General features: G+C 33.7%; 1 protein-coding gene across 8 annotated transcripts in view; it reads right to left on the reverse strand.

Moving 5' to 3' along the window:
* Nucleotides 1-5,358: 5,358 nt before the first annotated feature.
* Nucleotides 5,359-19,947, reverse strand: part of LOC138385555 (sodium channel protein type 2 subunit alpha) — a 126,331-nt gene continuing 111,742 nt past the window's right edge. For 4 of the 8 annotated variants that reach the window (XM_069471924.1, XM_069471926.1, XM_069471923.1 and 1 more), the window contains 5 exons: nt 17,822-17,875; nt 14,774-14,911; nt 14,307-14,411; nt 10,432-10,702; nt 5,359-9,027 (listed from right to left, as the gene is read on the reverse strand). In XM_069471924.1, the coding sequence (XP_069328025.1) occupies nt 7,832-9,027; nt 10,432-10,702; nt 14,307-14,411; nt 14,774-14,911; nt 17,822-17,875 (1,764 nt within the window). In that variant the 3' untranslated portion in view covers nt 5,359-7,831. Of the gene's footprint in view, nt 9,028-10,431; nt 10,703-14,306; nt 14,412-14,773; nt 14,912-17,817; nt 17,876-19,947 lie in introns of all 8 variants that reach the window. The other 4 variants (XM_069471928.1, XM_069471929.1, XM_069471927.1 and 1 more) reach the window with 2 other exon arrangements.

Below are 19,947 nucleotides of genomic sequence, written 5' to 3' on the forward strand. Positions count from 1 at the left end.
AAGGAAATTATAAATATAAGAGCAAAAAATAACAATAATGAAATAGAAAATTACCTACAGGCCGGCATGGTGGCTCACACCTAAAATCCTAGCACTTTAGGAGGCTGAGGCGGGAGGATTGCTTGAGGCCAGGAGTTCTAGACCAGCTTGAGCAAGGCAAGACCCTGTCTCTATGAAAAATAGAAAAATTAGGTGGGCATGGGCATGGTGGACCTATAGTCCCAGCTACTTGGGCAGCTGAGGCAAAAGGATCACTTCAGCCCAGGAGAATGAGGTTGCAGTGAGCTATGATAGTGCCACTGTACTGTAGCCTGGGTGATGTGAGACCCTGTCTCAAACAAACAAACAAACAAACAAACAAAAAAACCTAAAATAGTCAAGACTTAAAAAGCCAAAAAATAGGTTCTTTGAAAGAATAAACAAGTAAAAAAAGAGAAGTCACAAAATATCAATATCAGGAATCAAAAAGAGGTCATTACTACAGAGCCTACAGATTTAAAAAATAATATAAACAATTTTTCACAAATCCACTTGAAATTTTATCAAGTTATAGAAGCTGAAACAAGAAACAGCAAATCTAAATTGTCCTCTAAATTAGCAAATAAAATAAATACATAATTAAAAGCTTATACACAAAACAGTTCAAACTCAAGTGATTTTACCAATTAATTATCGAAATAATTAAGAAAAAATTAACACCAATCTTACTTGATCTATGCCAGAGAAGAACAAAAAACTCTTCCCAATTTAAGAGGTTAGCATAACCTTGATTTAAAAACCTAACAAGCACATTAAAAGAAAGAAAAATTATGAGCCAAATTCTTTCACAAACATAGATGTAGGAATATGAAACAAAATATTAGAACATTAAGTAAAACAACATATGAAATTGATAATGCAAATGACAAAATTGGATTCAATTCTAGTAACATAACTGGGATTATGTTGGGGATTAATATACTAAAATAAGTCAATGTTATTTACTAAAATGTCAGTGTACAGAAGAAAAATGATATATAATTATCTAAATAAGATGCAGAAAAAATAAAATTCAGCATTTATTTATGATTTTGAAAAACTCTTAGAAAAGTAAGAACTGAAGGGATCCTGTTTAAGATGATGATGGGTATCTATTTTTAAAAATCTACCAAATGGCGTACTTAATAGTGAATTATTAAAACCTTTCCACACTCATCTTAGAAACAAAACAAAGTTAATCATTATTACCACACCTCTTCAATGTTATAAAGAACATTCAGCCCCAAGGGGAAAAAAAAAAAAAAAAAAAAAAGGCATGGTAGCAGGGATGGAAAGAGCAGAAATTAATAAAATAGAAGGTTGAAAAACTATAGAGAAAATCAAACAAAGGTTGAATTTTTAATACATTAGTAAAATTGTAGAATATCTAAATAGGCTAATCAAGAAAAAGAGAGAAAGTACAAATTTTTAGTACCAGAAATGAATGAAAAGATATGATGCTACAGATTTTAAAAGTACAATAAAGACATAATATGAACAATTTCTGCAGTAAATTCAATAATAATATATTACGCAAACAAATTCTTGGAAAAATGCAACTTGTCAAATCTAAAAAAATTTAAAAATCTTAGTGGTCTTATACCTGTTTAAGAAATTGATATCTTTAATTAAAACTTTCTCACAAATAAGAAAAAAATTTAGATGGCTTTACTGGTGAATTTTATCAATATTTTAGGGAGAAATAATATCACACTCTTTTGGGAATAAACACTTCCGAACTTGTTTTATGAAGCCAGTATTATCCTGATACCAAAACCAGACAAAGTACCTAGGTAGAACAATAAAAAATAAGAAAATAATGTTAAGAGACATGGAGAAAAGATTTAGAAGTTTGGCATATAACCCTAAGGAGTTCCAGATGGAGAATATTAAAAAAATACAAAATGAGAAAATATTTATAGTACTAAAAGCTGGTAATTTTCCTGGAATTTTCTGAATTAAAGATCTTAATAAATGTATGAATCCTCAAATTATATTAGCATAAATTCTGAGTCAGATTAATAAAAATAATTTCATAAATAGACCCATAAAATTGAAAAACACCAAAATAATTATCTAAGCTAATCAGTTAAAAATGTGGTTAAAATAAAGTCATTTTTAGAAAAAGAAAAATGGAGTCAGTTTTCTACTAAAAGATCTTACAAATAGCATCCATAAGAGATATATTTCAAACAAGGAATAGAACACAAAATGAAGAAGTTGGCAGAAGCAGCAATTTTGAGGAAAGAAATTAATTAACATGTAAGTCTAAATAGCACTGTCTACAAATCCATAATGATAATACTGTTTAATTTTGGAGGGGGGTCTCAATCAAGGTTGAGTTAAAATAGTAGACAAAAATAACACATAAGAGGTAAGTAATGATACGTAGTTGGTCTAAGAAATTTCATTTTTGAAATGATTATAGTACACTTTAATTAAGCATGTTAAGATTTAAGAGTAATCATTTACAAAAAAATGAAGGAATAGAGGAAGGAAGAAACGGAGGGAAACAAGGAGGAATGGAGGAAAGGAGATGATGTGTAACTTCCCACAAGAAATGTAGGAAAGCAAAATAAAGAAAACACAATTAATGTAAAAGATGACAAGAAGGGAAAGGAGAAATAAGGAAAAAACTCAAAAAGTAGAAAGCACAAAATAAGGTGATAGAAATAAAATCAAATGTATCTGCAAATATAATAAATGTTAGGTAGATTAAGATAGGCTATGAGGCCGGGCGCGGTGGCTCACGCCTGTAATCCTAGCACTCTGGGATGCCGAGGCCGGCGGATCGCTCGAGGTCAGGAGTTCGAGACCAGACTGAGCAAGAGTGAGATCCCCAACTCTACTAAAAATAGAAAGAAATTATCTGGAATATATATATATATATATATATATATATAAAATTAGCCAGGTATGGTGGTGCATGCCTATAGTCCCAGCTACTCGGGAGGCTGAGGCAGAAGGATCCCTTGAGCCCAGGAGTTTGAGGTTGCTGTGAGCTAGGCTGACGCCATGGCACTCACTCTTGCCCCGGCAACAGAGCGAGACTCTGTCTCGAAAAAAAAAAAAAAAAAGATAGGCTATGAACAGAAAATGTCAGATTGGATTTTTAAAAATCTAGTTATAATCTTTTAAAACATATATACTATACGAAAAGAAAAGAACAAAGAAATCTTTAAAATAAAGAAATTGGCCAATGAGATATCTGTAAAATATTGGCAAAAAACGGGCAGCATAGCCACAGTACTACCAGATTAAATAGGTACAGACGTATCTGATTTCACTGTTCATTCTACTGCTCCAAAGCAATCAATCACTCCTTGCCAGCAGAATCATTCCCAGACTCTATAGCATGACTTTCAAGGTTCTTCACCTCTGGCTACAACCTTCCTATGAATAGTTATGTTCATCTTTGATCTCTCAACTCCTATCACAAAGCTGATATATAGTTGACACTCACATATTTATTTAATTCAGATTAAAAAAACTCCACTATCTATGGATCCACGAAATTGTTTTAATGTTTACTTGCACAATGTCCTCTTCACCTTTTTCACAGGTATTTTTTCTTCAAAAAAAAAAAAATGAGAGAAACATATTTACATTGCAGATCTAACACATTGACAGTTAAGGAAAAATTCTTTCCCTCACATGCTTTTCCTTCCCCTTTCCCACACCATGGCTGCAAGTATTAACCACAGACCTTCCTCAGGAGACAGTTATGATGCATCCCCTCCCATTTCTTAGACTCCCCTTACTTCCCCTAATTTATCCTGTTCCCACTCCTCCCCTCTCCACTTCCTTTTCTTCCCCTCATGTTTCTTCATTCATCCCTTTTCATTGTGCATTGGTCAGGAAATCAAGTGAGCCTGAGACGTGCCCCAAAAATGGAGAAGTTGAGAATGGGAGTTATTCCTATCTAGACTTGTAAGTTGATAATACAAATTGAATGTATGTTTTATGGCTGGCCATGGTGAGCTGCCTCTCATGGGTGCAGATTAATGGTTCTTACACAATAAGGTTATGTAGGATTCACCCATGGGGCTGTTTTAAGAATTTATACTGCTTCCTAGACTACCCCCACAGTCACCCACCCTGTATACACTGGGAATTGTTGGAGTGCCATATTGTGTGTACGTGTGGCTAGGTAATTAGAAAAAGCTTCCTAAACTATTCTAATAGAATTCCCTTTCCACTAACTACCGTCCTAAAAGAGAACCATTAGTAAAAATGGATCAATATCAATTTCTCATACTATAAGATAAATCCTCTAAAAGCCATCCAATTAGGTGGCTGGGCTTGATGGCTCATGCCTGTAATCCTAGCACTCTGGGAGGCCAAGGAGGGAGGATCGTTTGAGCTCAGGAGTTCGAGACCAGCCTGAACAAGAGCGAGACCCTTTCTCTACTAAAAAAATAGAAAGAAGTTAGCTGAAAAACTAAAAATACATATAGAAAAAATTAGCTGGGCATGGTGGCACATGCCTGTAGTCCCAGCTACTCGGGAGGCCCAGGAGTTTGAGGTTGCTGTGAGCTGGGCTGACGCCATGGCACTCTAGCCCGGAAACAAAGTGAGACTCTCTCTTAACCAAACAAAAAAAGCCATCCAATTAGGATCTTCATTTTGTAAACAATGAGTTATGTAATGAATCCTCATTTTGTACACAGTGAGTTATATAATGAAGCTCTGAAGAGGACAGTTGCATTTTCTATAGAATTTTTTTTTTCCGATTGGGTAAACAGACTTTAACTTATTTGTTCTCAACCCTTAGTATGAGTCAGCATCAATGGTGAGAATTAAAAAAAAAATTAGATACTTAAGTCTCACCTCCAAAGATATAAGTTCAATTGGTCTGGTCTTGTTCAATCACTGGCTTCTTTTTTTTTAAATGCTTCTCAGGTAATTCTAATACGCATCTGCAGTTGAGAAACATTTCCCAAACTGTTCATAATTAAATGGGAAAACCAAATATGTGCTGTTTGGGAATTTTGTTTATATATTATGAAGAGTTGAGTTGTAAGCTTTCTTAGAATTTTTGTCAAGGAAATTATAGAAAAGAATACAGAGATGCTGTATGAACTTGATAGAGTGACAGCAAATTATTAGGGGTCCAAGTGCACAGTCATTGTCCACAGACTGTAATAAACAAGAAACTTTGTGTGTAGTAGAGAAACAAGAGAATATTCTGAATGAAAAATACTGAGAGTCCAGGGAAGGAATGAAAGAGTATATAGAAAAGTAGATCAAGAATACACAGGGAAGAAACTGAAACAAAAAAGTGAAAAACAAACTGAAACAATAGGTAGACAGGAAAGAGAAAGGATGCACAACTTAAAATGTTAGTCAATTTTTTATTAATTGTTGTAACTTTCCACTATTCTACCTGATACCATATCCAGGTTTTTGGCCAATATTAAAGTAGTTATCCAATACACTCCTCTAAATTAATTTCCATTCCATGAAAAAATTTAAAGATGAATTATTATATTTAATGTGTATTCTTTACATTTATTTTTTTTTGGATAGATTATTTTTACATGATAGAAATTTACCTTTAAATGGCATTTCAAAGATAGAAACAAAGACAGAACAATTAAATACAAAAACAAAAGCAAAACCTTTATTCTTTTGGCTTGATTGTAATGTGGTTTACCGTTCTTTATGGTAATAGCATTTTCCTGCATGCATTTCACCAGCACACTACAAGTCAATAGCTTTAGTATAAAGAATCTACATTTATCGTTGCTTGTGAAACAAAATATTTTGCGGTAACTGGTAATATAACTTCACTACCTGGTTTTGTGGGGGAGGAAAAAAAAGCTTGGATCCCATATTACATCTGATACAATTCTAGTGCCATACGGGTAAGTAAGAGTAAGATCTATCTGTGTAAACAAACATTGGAAAAGACTGATGATTACTGAATAAAAAGACTAGGTGGAAACATCTGATTCAAGCAATGCCAAGAATATAAACTGATTTTTCCTTAAGCCTCTTTTGATGATAAGGCATTACTATTTGAAAGCAAATAAACATTGGACTCAGTCTGAAATTTGTTTCACATTGAAATGTGTGCAAGTTTACAGTACTAATAAAAAAGCAGAAACCTACACTGCATCTTAGTCCTTGCTTCTTATTTTGTGAAGTGCTTTAATTTAAAAGTGCTAGGAACAGAAACTAACAATAGTGACTGTGACATCAATCTGAAGATACTTTTAATTTCTCATTTTATGTACAAAAGGCTGAAAAATAAAATAAAATGAACTTTTTACAGTATTTATATTTTCTTAGAAAACTCTAACCATATATTTTAAACAGATTTAAGCAGCTTGCAACATGTTCGTACAGTCGGGCTTTTCACCATAGGGTAGTTCAATTAAGGTTGGAGGAATAAAAAGCAAGAAGCTCTTCATTGTTTGCTGCAACCTATTGCTTAATGACATGAAGAATGAGGTCTTGGTAGAACAATTTGTTTCACTTTACCACTGACATATGGCTTCCCATATTAGACTTCTGAACAGTGGAAGGAGTAAGATACAGCAGCATAGGCAAGAGAAACATGCAGCAGTGACAGCTTCAAACTATAATGGAACCAATTACATCATATTACCTGTTGAAAGCTTGCAAACTATACTTACTGTGGTACATATTTGATGCAATAAATACTGTGCTTAAATCATCATTTTTGTTTGCTCAAACATGCACCACTGGGTAAAATTACTATTTACAAAGCAGACTTTTATTTTTTAAATTGACATATGTCAACCTTACCAAGAGCAGAAGATGGCTAAACAATACTGCAGGAAAAAGCAGAATCAACTTTATAAGGTGGTGGTGGGGATGGTTTTTGGTCAATTCAGGTTTCTTAGAAAGGACTGATAGGATATTTTTATTTTATGCCAAAGGACACTTATCAAAATGTTATAGTCATGCTGCTAGGACTCCGAATGACTATGTAATGGTATGCGTATATCTGTGTGTGCATGTGTGTATACATATATATGTATATACACACATATACATATATACATATCTACATGTACATATAATGAGTTATGTAAAAATAAAATAACTCTTTTATGCTTGTGATTGTATGGGACATTTACAGGCACATTAAAATTTTTCTCGATGAGACACCTTAAAAAATATGAATAGCTATTTAAGCACCTCAAAAATCTAAAAACATCCTGAAACAAGAAGTAAACTCTTTCCTTTTGTGATGTGATTATTTTTTTCATGTGTGAATGAGAATTGCAGCATGCCTTCATTTAAAATAGATCCAGTTATACAATAGAGAAATGTAGAATTCCCTCCCTTTAATCCCTCTCCCCAAACATAAACCCATTTACAAAAATAGTCACATATAATAGTAAACAACCTGTGAATTAAAAAGAAAAGTGATAAATTCACAGCACACATTTTGTAAAAATATGGCAGGTGTGGCAGTTAAAACATAAACAGTGGTGACAATCACTATCAAGTGTCACATGTTGAATTTACATAAAAATTGAACTTCCCTCCCCCCTTTAAATTGGTTCCTATAGTCTGAGTAGCCATTACGTCTCTGCTCTTCAGCAGTGTCAGCTGGTTGTGAAAATAGAAACCTCCCGTCAATACTGTTTCTCTAGTTATTGAGTCCCAGTTTGCTGACCAGAGGTCTCTGTCTTGTTATAGGCACTGACCTTAGGAATACATTTGTAAAAACAGTCAGTTTGGCATAGACCTCCTGTGGGAGTCCTGTTGACACAAATACATCACCATCACAGGCTGTAAACAATTGATCACGAAACGGAATATTCTTTGCTTCTTTCTACTTTTTACTTTCCCTGATATCTTTCCCTTTGTCTTCCTTTTCTGATTTGTCTTTTTCAAATTTTTCTTTTTCTGGTTTGGTCACGCTATCATACGAAGGTGGAGAAGTGGTGGAAGGTGTCACATCGGTTTTCTCTGGAGTTGAATTCTCATTTAGTTTATCAATGAGGGGATCTTCTTTGATAGGTGTTCCATCGCATTCCTTGCCTTTGTCTTTCTTATATATACTTGAAACCTTTTTAACTTTTTGCTTCAAGAGGTAGCGTCTGTAAGCCCTCTGGATAATGATAGCAGACACCTCCTCTTGTTTGCGTTTCAAAGTGGTTGTGATGGGCTCATAGGAGACTTTGGAGGGGTTCGATGCCATGAATCGCTCTTCCATCTGTATTCGAAGGGCATCCATCTCTCCACTCTCACCCAAAACACGCTTTGTAAAAGCAAACAAAATGTCAAGACAGTGGATCCTGTCACCACTGACCATGGGCAGATCCATGGCAATGAGCTGAACTTTGTTTGGTTTTGCTATGAGAAGAGGAGGATCCAGGGCATCTGCAAAATCTGAGAGCTTGGCGAACTCTATGAACTGGGTCGCGTCAGGATCAAACTTCTCCCAAACCTCATAGAACATCTCAAAGTCATCTTCACTCAAGGGCTCTGCACTTTCTTCAGTAGCAACACTGAAGTTCTCCAGGATGACGGCGATGTACATGTTGACCACAACCAGAAAGGATATAATGATGTAACTGACAAAAAAGAAAATCCCAACAGATGGGTTCCCACAGTCTCCCTTGACTGAGCTTCCAGGGTGATCTTTTTCAGGGTCACAGTCGGGTGGCCCACTATTAAGAATAGGTGCCAGCAATCCATCCCAGCCAGCCGAGGTGGTAATTTGGAACAGGCAGATCATGCTGTTGCCAAAGGTCTCAAAGTTGAACATGTCATCAATTCCAACCTCCCTCTTAACATAGGCAAAGTTGGACATTCCAAAGATGGCGTAGATGAACATGACCAGGAAGAGCAGGAGGCCGATGTTAAACAACGCAGGAAGGGACATCATCAGAGCAAAGAGCAGCGTGCGGATCCCCTTCGCTCCTTTGATCAGACGTAGGATTCGGCCAATCCTGGCAAGACGGATCACACGGAACAGGGTCGGGGACACAAAATACTTTTCTATCAGCTCGGCCAGAAACATACCTGTGGAAAATCAATAAAAACAAAAATAATGTTATATTTAAAAGCAGCAAATGAAAGTTTACATTATAAGTGCTACACAGTTTTACAAAATGTGAACATGAAAATTATATGCAAATAATCTGCAATATTTGTTCAGAAAAATGATACTGGCATGTTTGGTGTTATTAACACCTTTAAAACTAAATGAAGATATTAATGGTGATTTTTCCTTGTTCAAGAAAAGTATTTTTCAAAAGAACGACTCAACCACTGAAGGTCTAAAGATGTCACAGTATACAGCAGCTGAGCACAGAGCACAGAAATGGATTTATATTTCCAAAATACTAGTCCTAGTATTTGCATAAGAACTAAAGGGTAAGGCATGTGATTTTGGATCAGGAATATGAGAGTTTTTAAAAGTTGCAGCCCTCTTTTATTTGGGAGGAGGCAGAATGATGTACAGAAGAAAATACAGGCTTTGGAGACAGACATACTTGAGACTGGATCCTGGCCGCTCTTGATTTCATGCATCACTCAATGGTGATAATACAAATGTTCTGTTGTTAAACTTAACATTTACTGAGTCTTTTCTTCATGCTAGGCACAGTGCTAAATGCATTTACTTACATAATCTGATTTAATTCTCACAACAGCACCTTGTAGAAATATTCTTTAAAAAACCAGAGATTGGAGAGCTGAGGTAATTGGCCCTAGGTTAGAGCAGGTAAGTAGTGGAAATGGGGAAGCTCCAGATCAGATCTGTGTGACCTCTAAGTCTCATCTCTTAATGACCATATTACTATTTACAGCACTGATGTGAAAACCAAATGGAATGGTACATTGTTAGAATATTCCCTTCTATCAGAGAAAGCAGTATAAAGAGTGATATCTTATTTTTCTCTCTGTGTATATATTCCTTTGCCTCAAATAGAACTTTGTCTTCAATCTTATGTTTACTTCTAGCACTTCATTTAATATCTACACATAAACATTTAATATATATTGATTATAATGAATTGATTTTGGATTTTTAAACACAATTTCTATTTCCAAAAAGAACTATTGAAAACCATAGAAAACTATCTGAAACCAAAGAAAATATGAAGCTTACATATGTATGATTATGTATATAAATGCACATACACTCTCTTCCAATTATAAAAGAGATCATATTTATGAATTATTTGACTACTTCTAATGATATATGTGTGTATGCGTGTGTATGAATTATTTATAAAAAATAAATTCTTTTTTTAACACATCATTTTATGCACAGCAGGCAATTATAGAAATGACAAACTGAAGAATGGAGTATTAGATTTTTATTTGGAAGTTCAGGATAAATAAGAAAGATTAGTGAAAAACACCTCTAAAATGTTAAAACACAAATTTTTACTACTAAATTCCGTGAGGACCTCTTCTTACCTACAATGGAGAGAATGACCACCACAAAATCAAAAATATTCCATCCGATGGTGAAATAGTAATAACGAAGAGAGATTAGTTTCAGCACACATTCTCCAGTAAAGAGGACAATAAACACCACATTAATCCAGTACAGAATGTTTGTCATTTCTTGACTCTGATCATCAGTTTCCACCATCATCGTGACCATGTTGAGGCAGATGAGGATCATGATGCTGATATCAAAGACTTGTTTGGTTACAAAATCAAAGACCATTCCTTGGAATTTGTTCTGGAATAAATAATATGTAAAAGTTCCCTTAGAAACTTAAAAAAAAAAATCTAATTCAACTTATCTTATTTCTAACAAAGCAATATGAAAATGTAGCTTTTATAAAAAAAACACACCATGTTTATTTTATACTTGGAAGGAAATTTTTTATACTGTAATATCCAACTTTTTAAAAATATATTTGTTTTATTTTTACTATTTATGATACCAGATTGTATAAATTCACTGTATGTTAAGTAGCACCTATTATGTTTTCAGGGCCCAGAATATCATCAAGATACGATGGACAGTTAGTAAATATTTGCTACTATAGTAAATCTTTTTATCCCATGTGTTGGGAGGGCATTAAATTTAACTTTAAAGAATTAATAAACAAATACTTGTCCAGGTTTTCCTCTTGTATTTTTTTTTTCTGTTTTCTGCATTTATATTCTCTCACTAAAGCTACATCATCTTAAATTCAATCTTAATAACCAGGTGAGAAGATGTTAAAATTAAAAATTAAAATTTTTAAAATTTTAATTATTATAGTTAAAATTATAGTTCATAAAAAAGGACAGTAATAGAAAAATTGGTGAAATCTGATTAAGTTCTGTATTTTATTTAATAATATCATACCTAGGGTAATTTTTTTAGTTTTGATAACTGATCTACAGTGATATAAGATGTTAAAATAAGGGAAAGGTGTGTGGAGATTATATGGGTAACTATTCTATAAGAAGTTACAGTTTGAAAAGTTATAGTTCACAATGTAAATATTCAACCTTTGGCCTAGTCAATTTGGACCTTATTTCCAAGTACTAACTGGCCTTGTGTCTTATTTATGAAATTAAGTCCTCAACTCATAAACCAGTTCTGATCATTGGCTCCTGTTTTGTTCCATTTTGCCTGCATCTGCTTAGGATTTCAGACACTCTAGGATTTCGGGTCTTAACTCTGTTGGTCTTTCTCTACCTTTTCAATGAGAGTGTCTGCTACTCTGCTATCTATACATTTAATGGCTTGTTTTCCCAGATCCTGAAACTTTTATTGTTCTGGATTCTCCATACTAGTCCTCTGTGCTCTCCCTGTGTGAGGCTTCTATTATTTCCAACTGAAATTTCTGGACCTCAAACACTACCTGTTCTATTTTGTTTCGCTCTTGTTTCTGAATACACATTTGGCCTGCTGGAGTGGACTTTTGTTTTCTTCAGCTGGGTCTGTCTTCCCAGGGCTTCCTTCAAGCTAATAAATGCATCTCATTTCAGTTCAAATCCTTCCTTCTTAGTTCTTATGCATTGTTGTTTACCTTTCCAAGTCTGATATGTTCCTCTCTGATAGTTCCTACCTACCATTCTTAGTAAAATATGTAGGTTCTACTGTATCATTTTACCTTGTTTAACTGTCCCCTCCACCTAAAACAAACTTCCCCTATCCCTTCTCTGGCTGGTGAATTCTAACTCAATTTTAAGTTTTAAGTACTCTTTGCTCTCAGAAAACTTTGATCTTTTACTCATTGTTGTATTATGACATTGTATTACAAACAGTTTGCTTTTATTTAATTTTAGTTTTCTCCCTCTTTCAGTTTTTGGATGTTCCTCAAGTGCAGAGCAGTGGCATTTTTCTCATAGATATAGCCTCTTGGGTGTATTAAGTTCAAAATACCCTAAAATCAGAAATTTGGTCTTAATTTTTATATCAGCACAACCAACAAAAATCTCCTTAGATTCCCTGTCCATATAGTTTTTCAATGGGATACCTCAATGTACAACTGCAATCCTGAGTCACTGCTGTCTCCAATTTAAACCCTAGGGTGTAGAACATGCTGGAAGGTTTTGTTCAACAGATATTTATGTTCTCTAACTTTATCTTGGTCCTCCAGATTAGCAATTAGCAATCGTTGATCCCTCGCTTGCTCCCAGGATAATTCCAAACTCTTCAGAAATTCTATTCTCTTGCCCTCCATTTTTTACTTCTGTTTTGAGAACATCAAGGTCAATCAGTGTAAAAAAACTTCCCTACTTCCTTTTCCATTTTATATTATCTTGATTTCCACATTCTTTTCATATAGTACTCCAAATTCATTAGAAGACTCAGTCTCTTTTTCTCTCTAAATCTAACCTAGACTACTATATCTTTATTCCACATTCTGTGCAACTTTATTCCATATTTAGTCCCTCTCTCTTCAATCTCTTCCTCTCCAGAACTCCTTTTGCTTTGCTTGAAACCTAATCTATCAATCTTAAGAAACCTCTATTTTACTACTTCTTCTAAATATTCACTTCTCTCTCTCCCCCCTCTTTCTTCTTCCCTCACTCTACTTTTGGATGCCAAATTCAGCAAACTAGAATCTCCAATTTTCTCACTACTTGTGTCCCTTCTTCATATCTTGCATGACACCATTACTCATCTAGTTGCGCAAAGCGAAGCTCATCCATCCCTTGTTAGTTCTTTCTTTAATTCCCATGTTCAATTAATAGAAAACCTTTTAAATTTCACTCCGGTTGTAGCTTATAAATCCATCCACTTTTAATCATCTCTACATCACTCTGGTTCAGGCTACCTAAGAAATTAAGACCAATTTCTTCAGACTCTTTTGGTATCCTTGACTCATCTAACCCAGAAAATCTTGTGTCTACTGCTCACTAATTCAAATGCATCACTATTCTCCACTGATACTATTTCTATGGCTTTGGAATCTACATTTTCTCATAGAGAAATGTTCTCTGCTTTTCTTTCCACCCACTCAAACTACTACTTCCCAAAAACTACACTTGAATTGTACATTTCTTATGTTTTATCCATTATAGCTATCTGTTTTCTCGGAGCTACTGGCTGACTTAAAAACTGAACACTTGATCATGGCCAGTTGTATACTGTCACCAATGGATTCAGAGAGTCAAGATTCCTGGGGAGCACTGCATTGCCTTACACCATGTATACCTTGGGGGAGGAGTTCTAAGCCTTAATATCTGAGCTATTCCTTCAGGAGTGATGGAAAATCTCAGGGACTCTCCTGAAAACAATTCCCTGTAGCAGCCAAACAGAATCAGCAATCACTAGCAAATATACAATTGGAAGAACCATAAAAAGTTATAAAGAACATGATATCATCTCATTTAAGGGCAGGACAGTAGCGGAGAATCTGAGGTTTGGCTACTTTTTTTTTAATCAGAAAAAACCAAAACCTGTGACCTGTTTCATTAATGATTCCATTCAATCTGCAAGGTTTTGGACAGAAAATGGGGCCTGAGATACATACCAATTATTCCAATCAGTCCCCACTGCACACGGAGATCATTGAATATTTCCACATAATGTATGTATGTGTCTTCTTCTCTACATGATTAAAGCTCCTCAATGACATCAATTTGTGTGACAGTACTTAAGTCTGAAAATTTTTATTTATATTTTATATGTTTATATGTGAAATATGCTATATATTTATAATTTATACATATTATGTATACATAAAATACATTCAGGCTATTTAGACTTGCTAGTCACATCATTAAGGTAAAAGTTTTGTGTTGCAAATTCACAAAATACTAGTTTCTAGCAATTTTGGCTGCATAAGTGATAGATAACATAGCTTTGACTGGCAATGAAAGTATGATATTCTTACAGCGGGTCGAGGTATGGGTTTTTGTGGTTTCTTAGAACCCAGTTTTTTCATTGCATTGTAGTATTTCTTCTGCTCTTCTGTCATAAAAATGTCTTGACCTCCAAAGTAAAGAAATGAAAGCAAAACTTGTTAAAATCATGTTCTTTGTAGGCTATAAAACCCACCTTAGTAATGTGTGAAAATTGGCTCCCATACTTCATTCTAATGTTGCTAATATCTGTATTTACGTAGATGCATATATTCAATATATAAATTATGCCATATTAGCCGGTCATATTTCTTAACTAAAAATATCAAAACATACTGAGTTGTCAATTACTTTAAACTTATAGCTTATTAAATCTCTCAAAATAATTTCTGAATTTGATATTCTTTCCTTTTGGTGATTGCATTTTGGAGCTTACAGGAAACAGTGTGACATATTTAGTTCACATGTGAGAGCAAAGATGAAGTTTTAATATACTTATCTTCTTTTTCTGTTGGTTGAAGTTATCGATGATGACACCAATGAAAAGATTCAAAGTAAAGAATGAACCAAAAATAATAAAGATGACAAAATAAAGATACATGTACAGATTGTCTTCATACTTGGGTTGTAATTCTACCTACAAAATATGAAGAATGATAACCATTAGATCTAATGCTTGTTTCATAAAAAGCACATAAGTGAATTTTCAATTCTCTAAGCATGTTTCAGTCCTGGAAACGAAAAGAAACCAAACATTAAACAGACTTTATGAGCCTTCAAATCTGGCATGCTTGCTCAGGAGTCCTGTAAGACTAACCACTGAGTTGGGAAAATGAAATAACTGATAGAAAAAGTCTGAATAATCAAAAATAATTTCACACAATAACTATCTAGATTATGAATGCATTTTTCCTTTGTAAACAAAGATCCCAACATGATAAATTAAGGATTTCCTCTTCCTACAGAAGAGATGTTAGAGTCACACTATTCAATGTTAAAACCTTTAAGATTTACTTTCTTTGCCTCAGTTTTCTCATCTGTAAATTGGAACTAATAGAACCTAACCTAATAAGGTAGTTGTGAAAATTAAATATATTAATATATGGAAAGTGCTTAGAACAGCGCCTGGCCAGTAGTAATCACTAAGTATGAGGGTTTGATGTATATTACACATTTCTTTAGATAGGCTAGAATCATCATGTCTGCATATAGGTATATTGGTAGGACGTTTCTTTCCTGAAAATGAGTCTATTAATTCATTCTATTCAGTAGGCACTGTTTCTGTAACAATGATATCCTCTGTTTTCCAGCCCACTCTTGGTTAGCAAAAGATGTGATAGCTGATTTGAGCTTTGATTGTAATCTACAGTTCAGATCTCACAGGACATTGTTCTAACCCACTCAGTTAACCAATCACTGATGAAAATGGGTGCAGGTATTGACCCATTGTATTGTGAAATAAATTTTAGAGGGTTATGACCAACATGATTTTTTTCTAAAAAAAATAAAGTAAAATAGAAAATATCAGAAATATTGTAAAACTATGTATTCTTTGATGAGATTACTTATACATACATGTGTTTAGTGGACAGTGATATAAAATTATATTTCTACTTTTTAAATCAAAGACAGTGCAAATACAGGAAAATGCATAGTACAGAATTGTAAAATGTAATATATTTTTATAAAGTGAAATCCACAACCCAGGACATTGTCAGAATCTCATAAACTCTTAGTGTATCCTTCTCAAACATAAACTCTACCATCCCTGCTAAAGGTAATCTTTATCCTGATTTTCTTGATAATTATTTCCTTGCTTTTTCTTTAGCATTAACACCTAAGTATGCATGCTTGAATGGTAAGTTTAGTTTTGTTGACTTTTGAGCTTTATATAAATGAAATCATAGTATGTGTCTAGTTTTTTTTTAACTCAATGTCGTATTTTTAAGATTCATCCATGTGGTTGTATATGGCTGTATTCATTTCAACCACTACATAATAGTCAGCTATTTGTCCATTCCTACTATTTTTGAGTTGTTTCCAGTTTTCACTAGTGAAAAAAAGTTATGTTTATTCTTATACAAAGATTATCCTATACATGTACACAAGTTTCTATAGGATATATTGCTAAAAGTAGAATTGCAGGGTAAAAGAAATCTTGAACTTTATCAAATAATGCAATAATGCCCAACAGTTTTTATAGGGATATTTATCTATTTTTTCCTACCAGGATTTTATGAAAGTTCTTTTTGCTCTTCATGCTTGGTAACACTTGGCATTGGTCCAAATTTAGTATTGCCAATCTGGCAGGTGTGTAGGTAATGTCTCATTTTTGTTTAACTTTGCATTTCTCTGATGACTAATGAAAGCAAGAGCCAGCAACTTTTCATAATATTACTGCCAAATTGTATTTTACCTTTTGTAATGTGCTTGAATGTAGAGGAGTTTTGTGGCAAACAGTGTCTGATAAGTTATTAAGGAAGAAACTGAAAGTAAATTGCATGTTGTATAAGCTGTTGAGAAGGCAGGTGGAGAGAGCTTTGAAGGAGTTAATCAAAGAGGTAGGAAACTACTGGTTACGAGTGCATTGTTTGTAGTCAGAATTCAAAAACATGTTCTACCATTTAATGTGTCTAGCCTCTTTGCTTCAGTGATAAAATGGAGTGTCACCTATATGATAAGGTTGTTATTTAGGATTAAGTGCGATAACGTGAGAAAACCCTTAGCACAATATAATAAATTATTATTACTATTCATAAAAAGCTTATAACTGGGATTCCTGATATCACTTACAGAGATACAATGCAAGGTTTTTAGTACTCATATGCACTCTCTCTCTCTCTGTTTTTATAAGGTAAAAAAAAAAAACCCGGAATTCTTCAATCAGAAAGCTAGTTGCTAATGCTCGGAAATAGCATTTTGAGCTTCATTACCATGCTATGGCATACCAGAAATCAATCTCTTTTTTCCAAAATGTGATTTCCTTCCTCATTAAATAATGAGAAATTACTAGAAATTGTAGAAAACTTTTCAAAAATACTGATGTATATAAGGTATCATATGAAAATTCTTCCCTTTTACCAAATAATCTTACTTCCCAGAGGGAAACATTTTTCGTTTATTTTTTTCTTAATTTTTTTCTCCATTAGTCATATCCTTCCTATTACAAAAAAGATAAAAAGCTGGAGAAAATCTATTACAGATGAAGAAAATTGTCTGGGAGAATTTCTAATGTAAAAATGGCCAGGATAATCAGACTTAAAAATAATGTCTCATTTTGCAAATACAGTCCATAAATTTTCATGTCAGGTGCCATGCTAAATACTAGAAAATATGTTAAAAGATTCACAATGAATAGAGAAAAATATCCTAATCAAATTTTTAAACAAATAATTTAAGATTAAATATTTTATTTTTATAATACAGATATACTCTATAAAATGATCCATAATTTTATTTTATTGACAATAGCACTAGATGAAAATACAGTGTAAATATTTACTTGATCAAATTAAACAATTTCCCATTTCCCTCTAAATAGACTTACATTTCGTGAATCAACAGCTGCATACATGATATCCATCCACCCCTTAAATGTGGCCTGTAAAAAAGTCATATCATTAAGTTTTTCCCCTAAATTATAATGTTAGAAAATAAGTATCAGAGTAATTAACCAAGATTCTATTTGACCTGTATTCAGATACAGGTATATAAAATAGTTTGAAGTTAAAATTTAAACTCTTTGGGCAATGTTTTATGATATATACATTGAAAACACTTCAATTTTATATTCTCCTATAACCTCTTTATATGCATATCTAACATCTATAATTAAATCACGATCTACTATAACAATATGCTATCATAAAAGCAATGTCAACGATCTTTAACTCTTATGTGATTATGAGAATTTATATGAAAATCGGTGAAAGAATTTCATTTGTATAGTACCAGCATGAGACAAGTTCAAAAGTATGCTGCATTATTTAATCTTAATGTTTTCTTTTCTACTTATTCTTTTCTCTCTTTTTTTCCTTCTCTTTTTAAAAATTTCAGAATATTACAGGGGCACAAACGTTTTGGTTACATAAATTGTTTTTGTACCGTTTGAGTCAAAGTTATGTGTGCCCATCCCCCAGATAGTGTGCGTTATACCAGTTAGGTGTGAATTTACTCATCTTCATGTGTGCACGTAAGTGTTGATAGATTAGTTCCACTTTAATTGTGAGTACATGTGGTGTTTGTTTTTCCAATCTAGTGATACTGCACTTAGAAGAATGGTCTCCAGTTCCATCCAGGTTAATACAAGACATGTTAGTTCACCATTTTTTAAAAATCTTTTCTAAATGGTATTATCACCAATCACCATTCATGAGCATTTATTCTTGAAATATCCTTAATATTGTTAAACACACTATTTTGAGGCAATTATTCTATAAGAAGCAGCAGTTTCCTTATCTGAAAACAAATATATTCAACTGCATTTACTCTTTTAAACATTTGTTTTCTGTTGTGCGGACACAGGAATCCTGAAAACAAGTCTTGGACATGTTTTCGGTTCCTTGATGCCACAGGTGCTGCCCCTCCCCTGACTATTCTTATAGGATTGAGGACTGTGTAGATGCTTTGCCTCCAGGAGTCAGTGGCCATGACATACTGTGGTCAGTTGAGGAGCTGAATGAATTCTTAAGAATTTATAGCAGACATAATAGCCTTGATTTTCATTTGTAAGAGAGCAATCTTTCTACCTGGAAGTGTTCAACTAGGAGGCAGAAAGGCAGGAACGGAGTGGGAGTCTGGGTGAGGGTGTGAAGGTGAGGAGTCTGGTTATGTTGGTGGTGAGGTTTGGGTGTGTGCAGACCTGACAAGGGTTTAGAGACTGGGACTTGAGAAGGAGTGTAGAAATCTGCCACTCCCCCAACACGTACCCACGTTTCCAACCTCCCCAGAACCAGCCAGCATCTCTACTTCGCTCAGAGTAGAGATGGGGGAAAACTATGGAAACCTAAATAGAAATCTCAGTAACAAAAGACTTCTTCTGGGCTACCTAATGCATAGTCTGAGAGACTATAAACTTCATAGAGACATCCGGTTTCCAATATGGTGCTTAAAAGATAGCTCAGCAAACATGAAGAAGGTGGCCATAAAGAAGTATTTGCAAACACTGAGGAAGAAGAATTTTATTTTATTTTATTCTTTCTATATAGTTTATTGCATCAATATAATGTTCCTAAAAAGTATATGCATTTTTGTTTTAATTGCCTTTAAAAAAATTACTTTTTAATTGACAACTAAAATTTATATATATGTGCTATATAAAACAATGTTTTAAAATAAATATATATATATTGCGGAATGGCTAACTCAAGCCAATTAACATATACATTATCTCACATACTTACCATTTTTTCACGATGAGAAAACATAAAATCTACTTAGTGATTTTTCAAGTATACAATCCATTTGTATTAACTAAAGTCACCATGCTGTACAATAGATATCGACAATTTATTCCTCCCATCTAAATGAAATTTTGTATACTTTGATTAACATCTCCCATTCCTCTACCCACAACCCCTGGTGATGACCAATCCACTCTCTTCTTCTTAAGATTCTACATATAAGTGAGTTTATGTGGTATTTGTCTCTCTGTAGCTGGTTTATTTTATTTGA

Source organism: Eulemur rufifrons, chromosome 1, assembly GCF_041146395.1.
Source record: "Eulemur rufifrons isolate Redbay chromosome 1, OSU_ERuf_1, whole genome shotgun sequence".
In the NCBI taxonomy this organism is placed as follows: domain Eukaryota; kingdom Metazoa; phylum Chordata; class Mammalia; order Primates; family Lemuridae; genus Eulemur; species Eulemur rufifrons.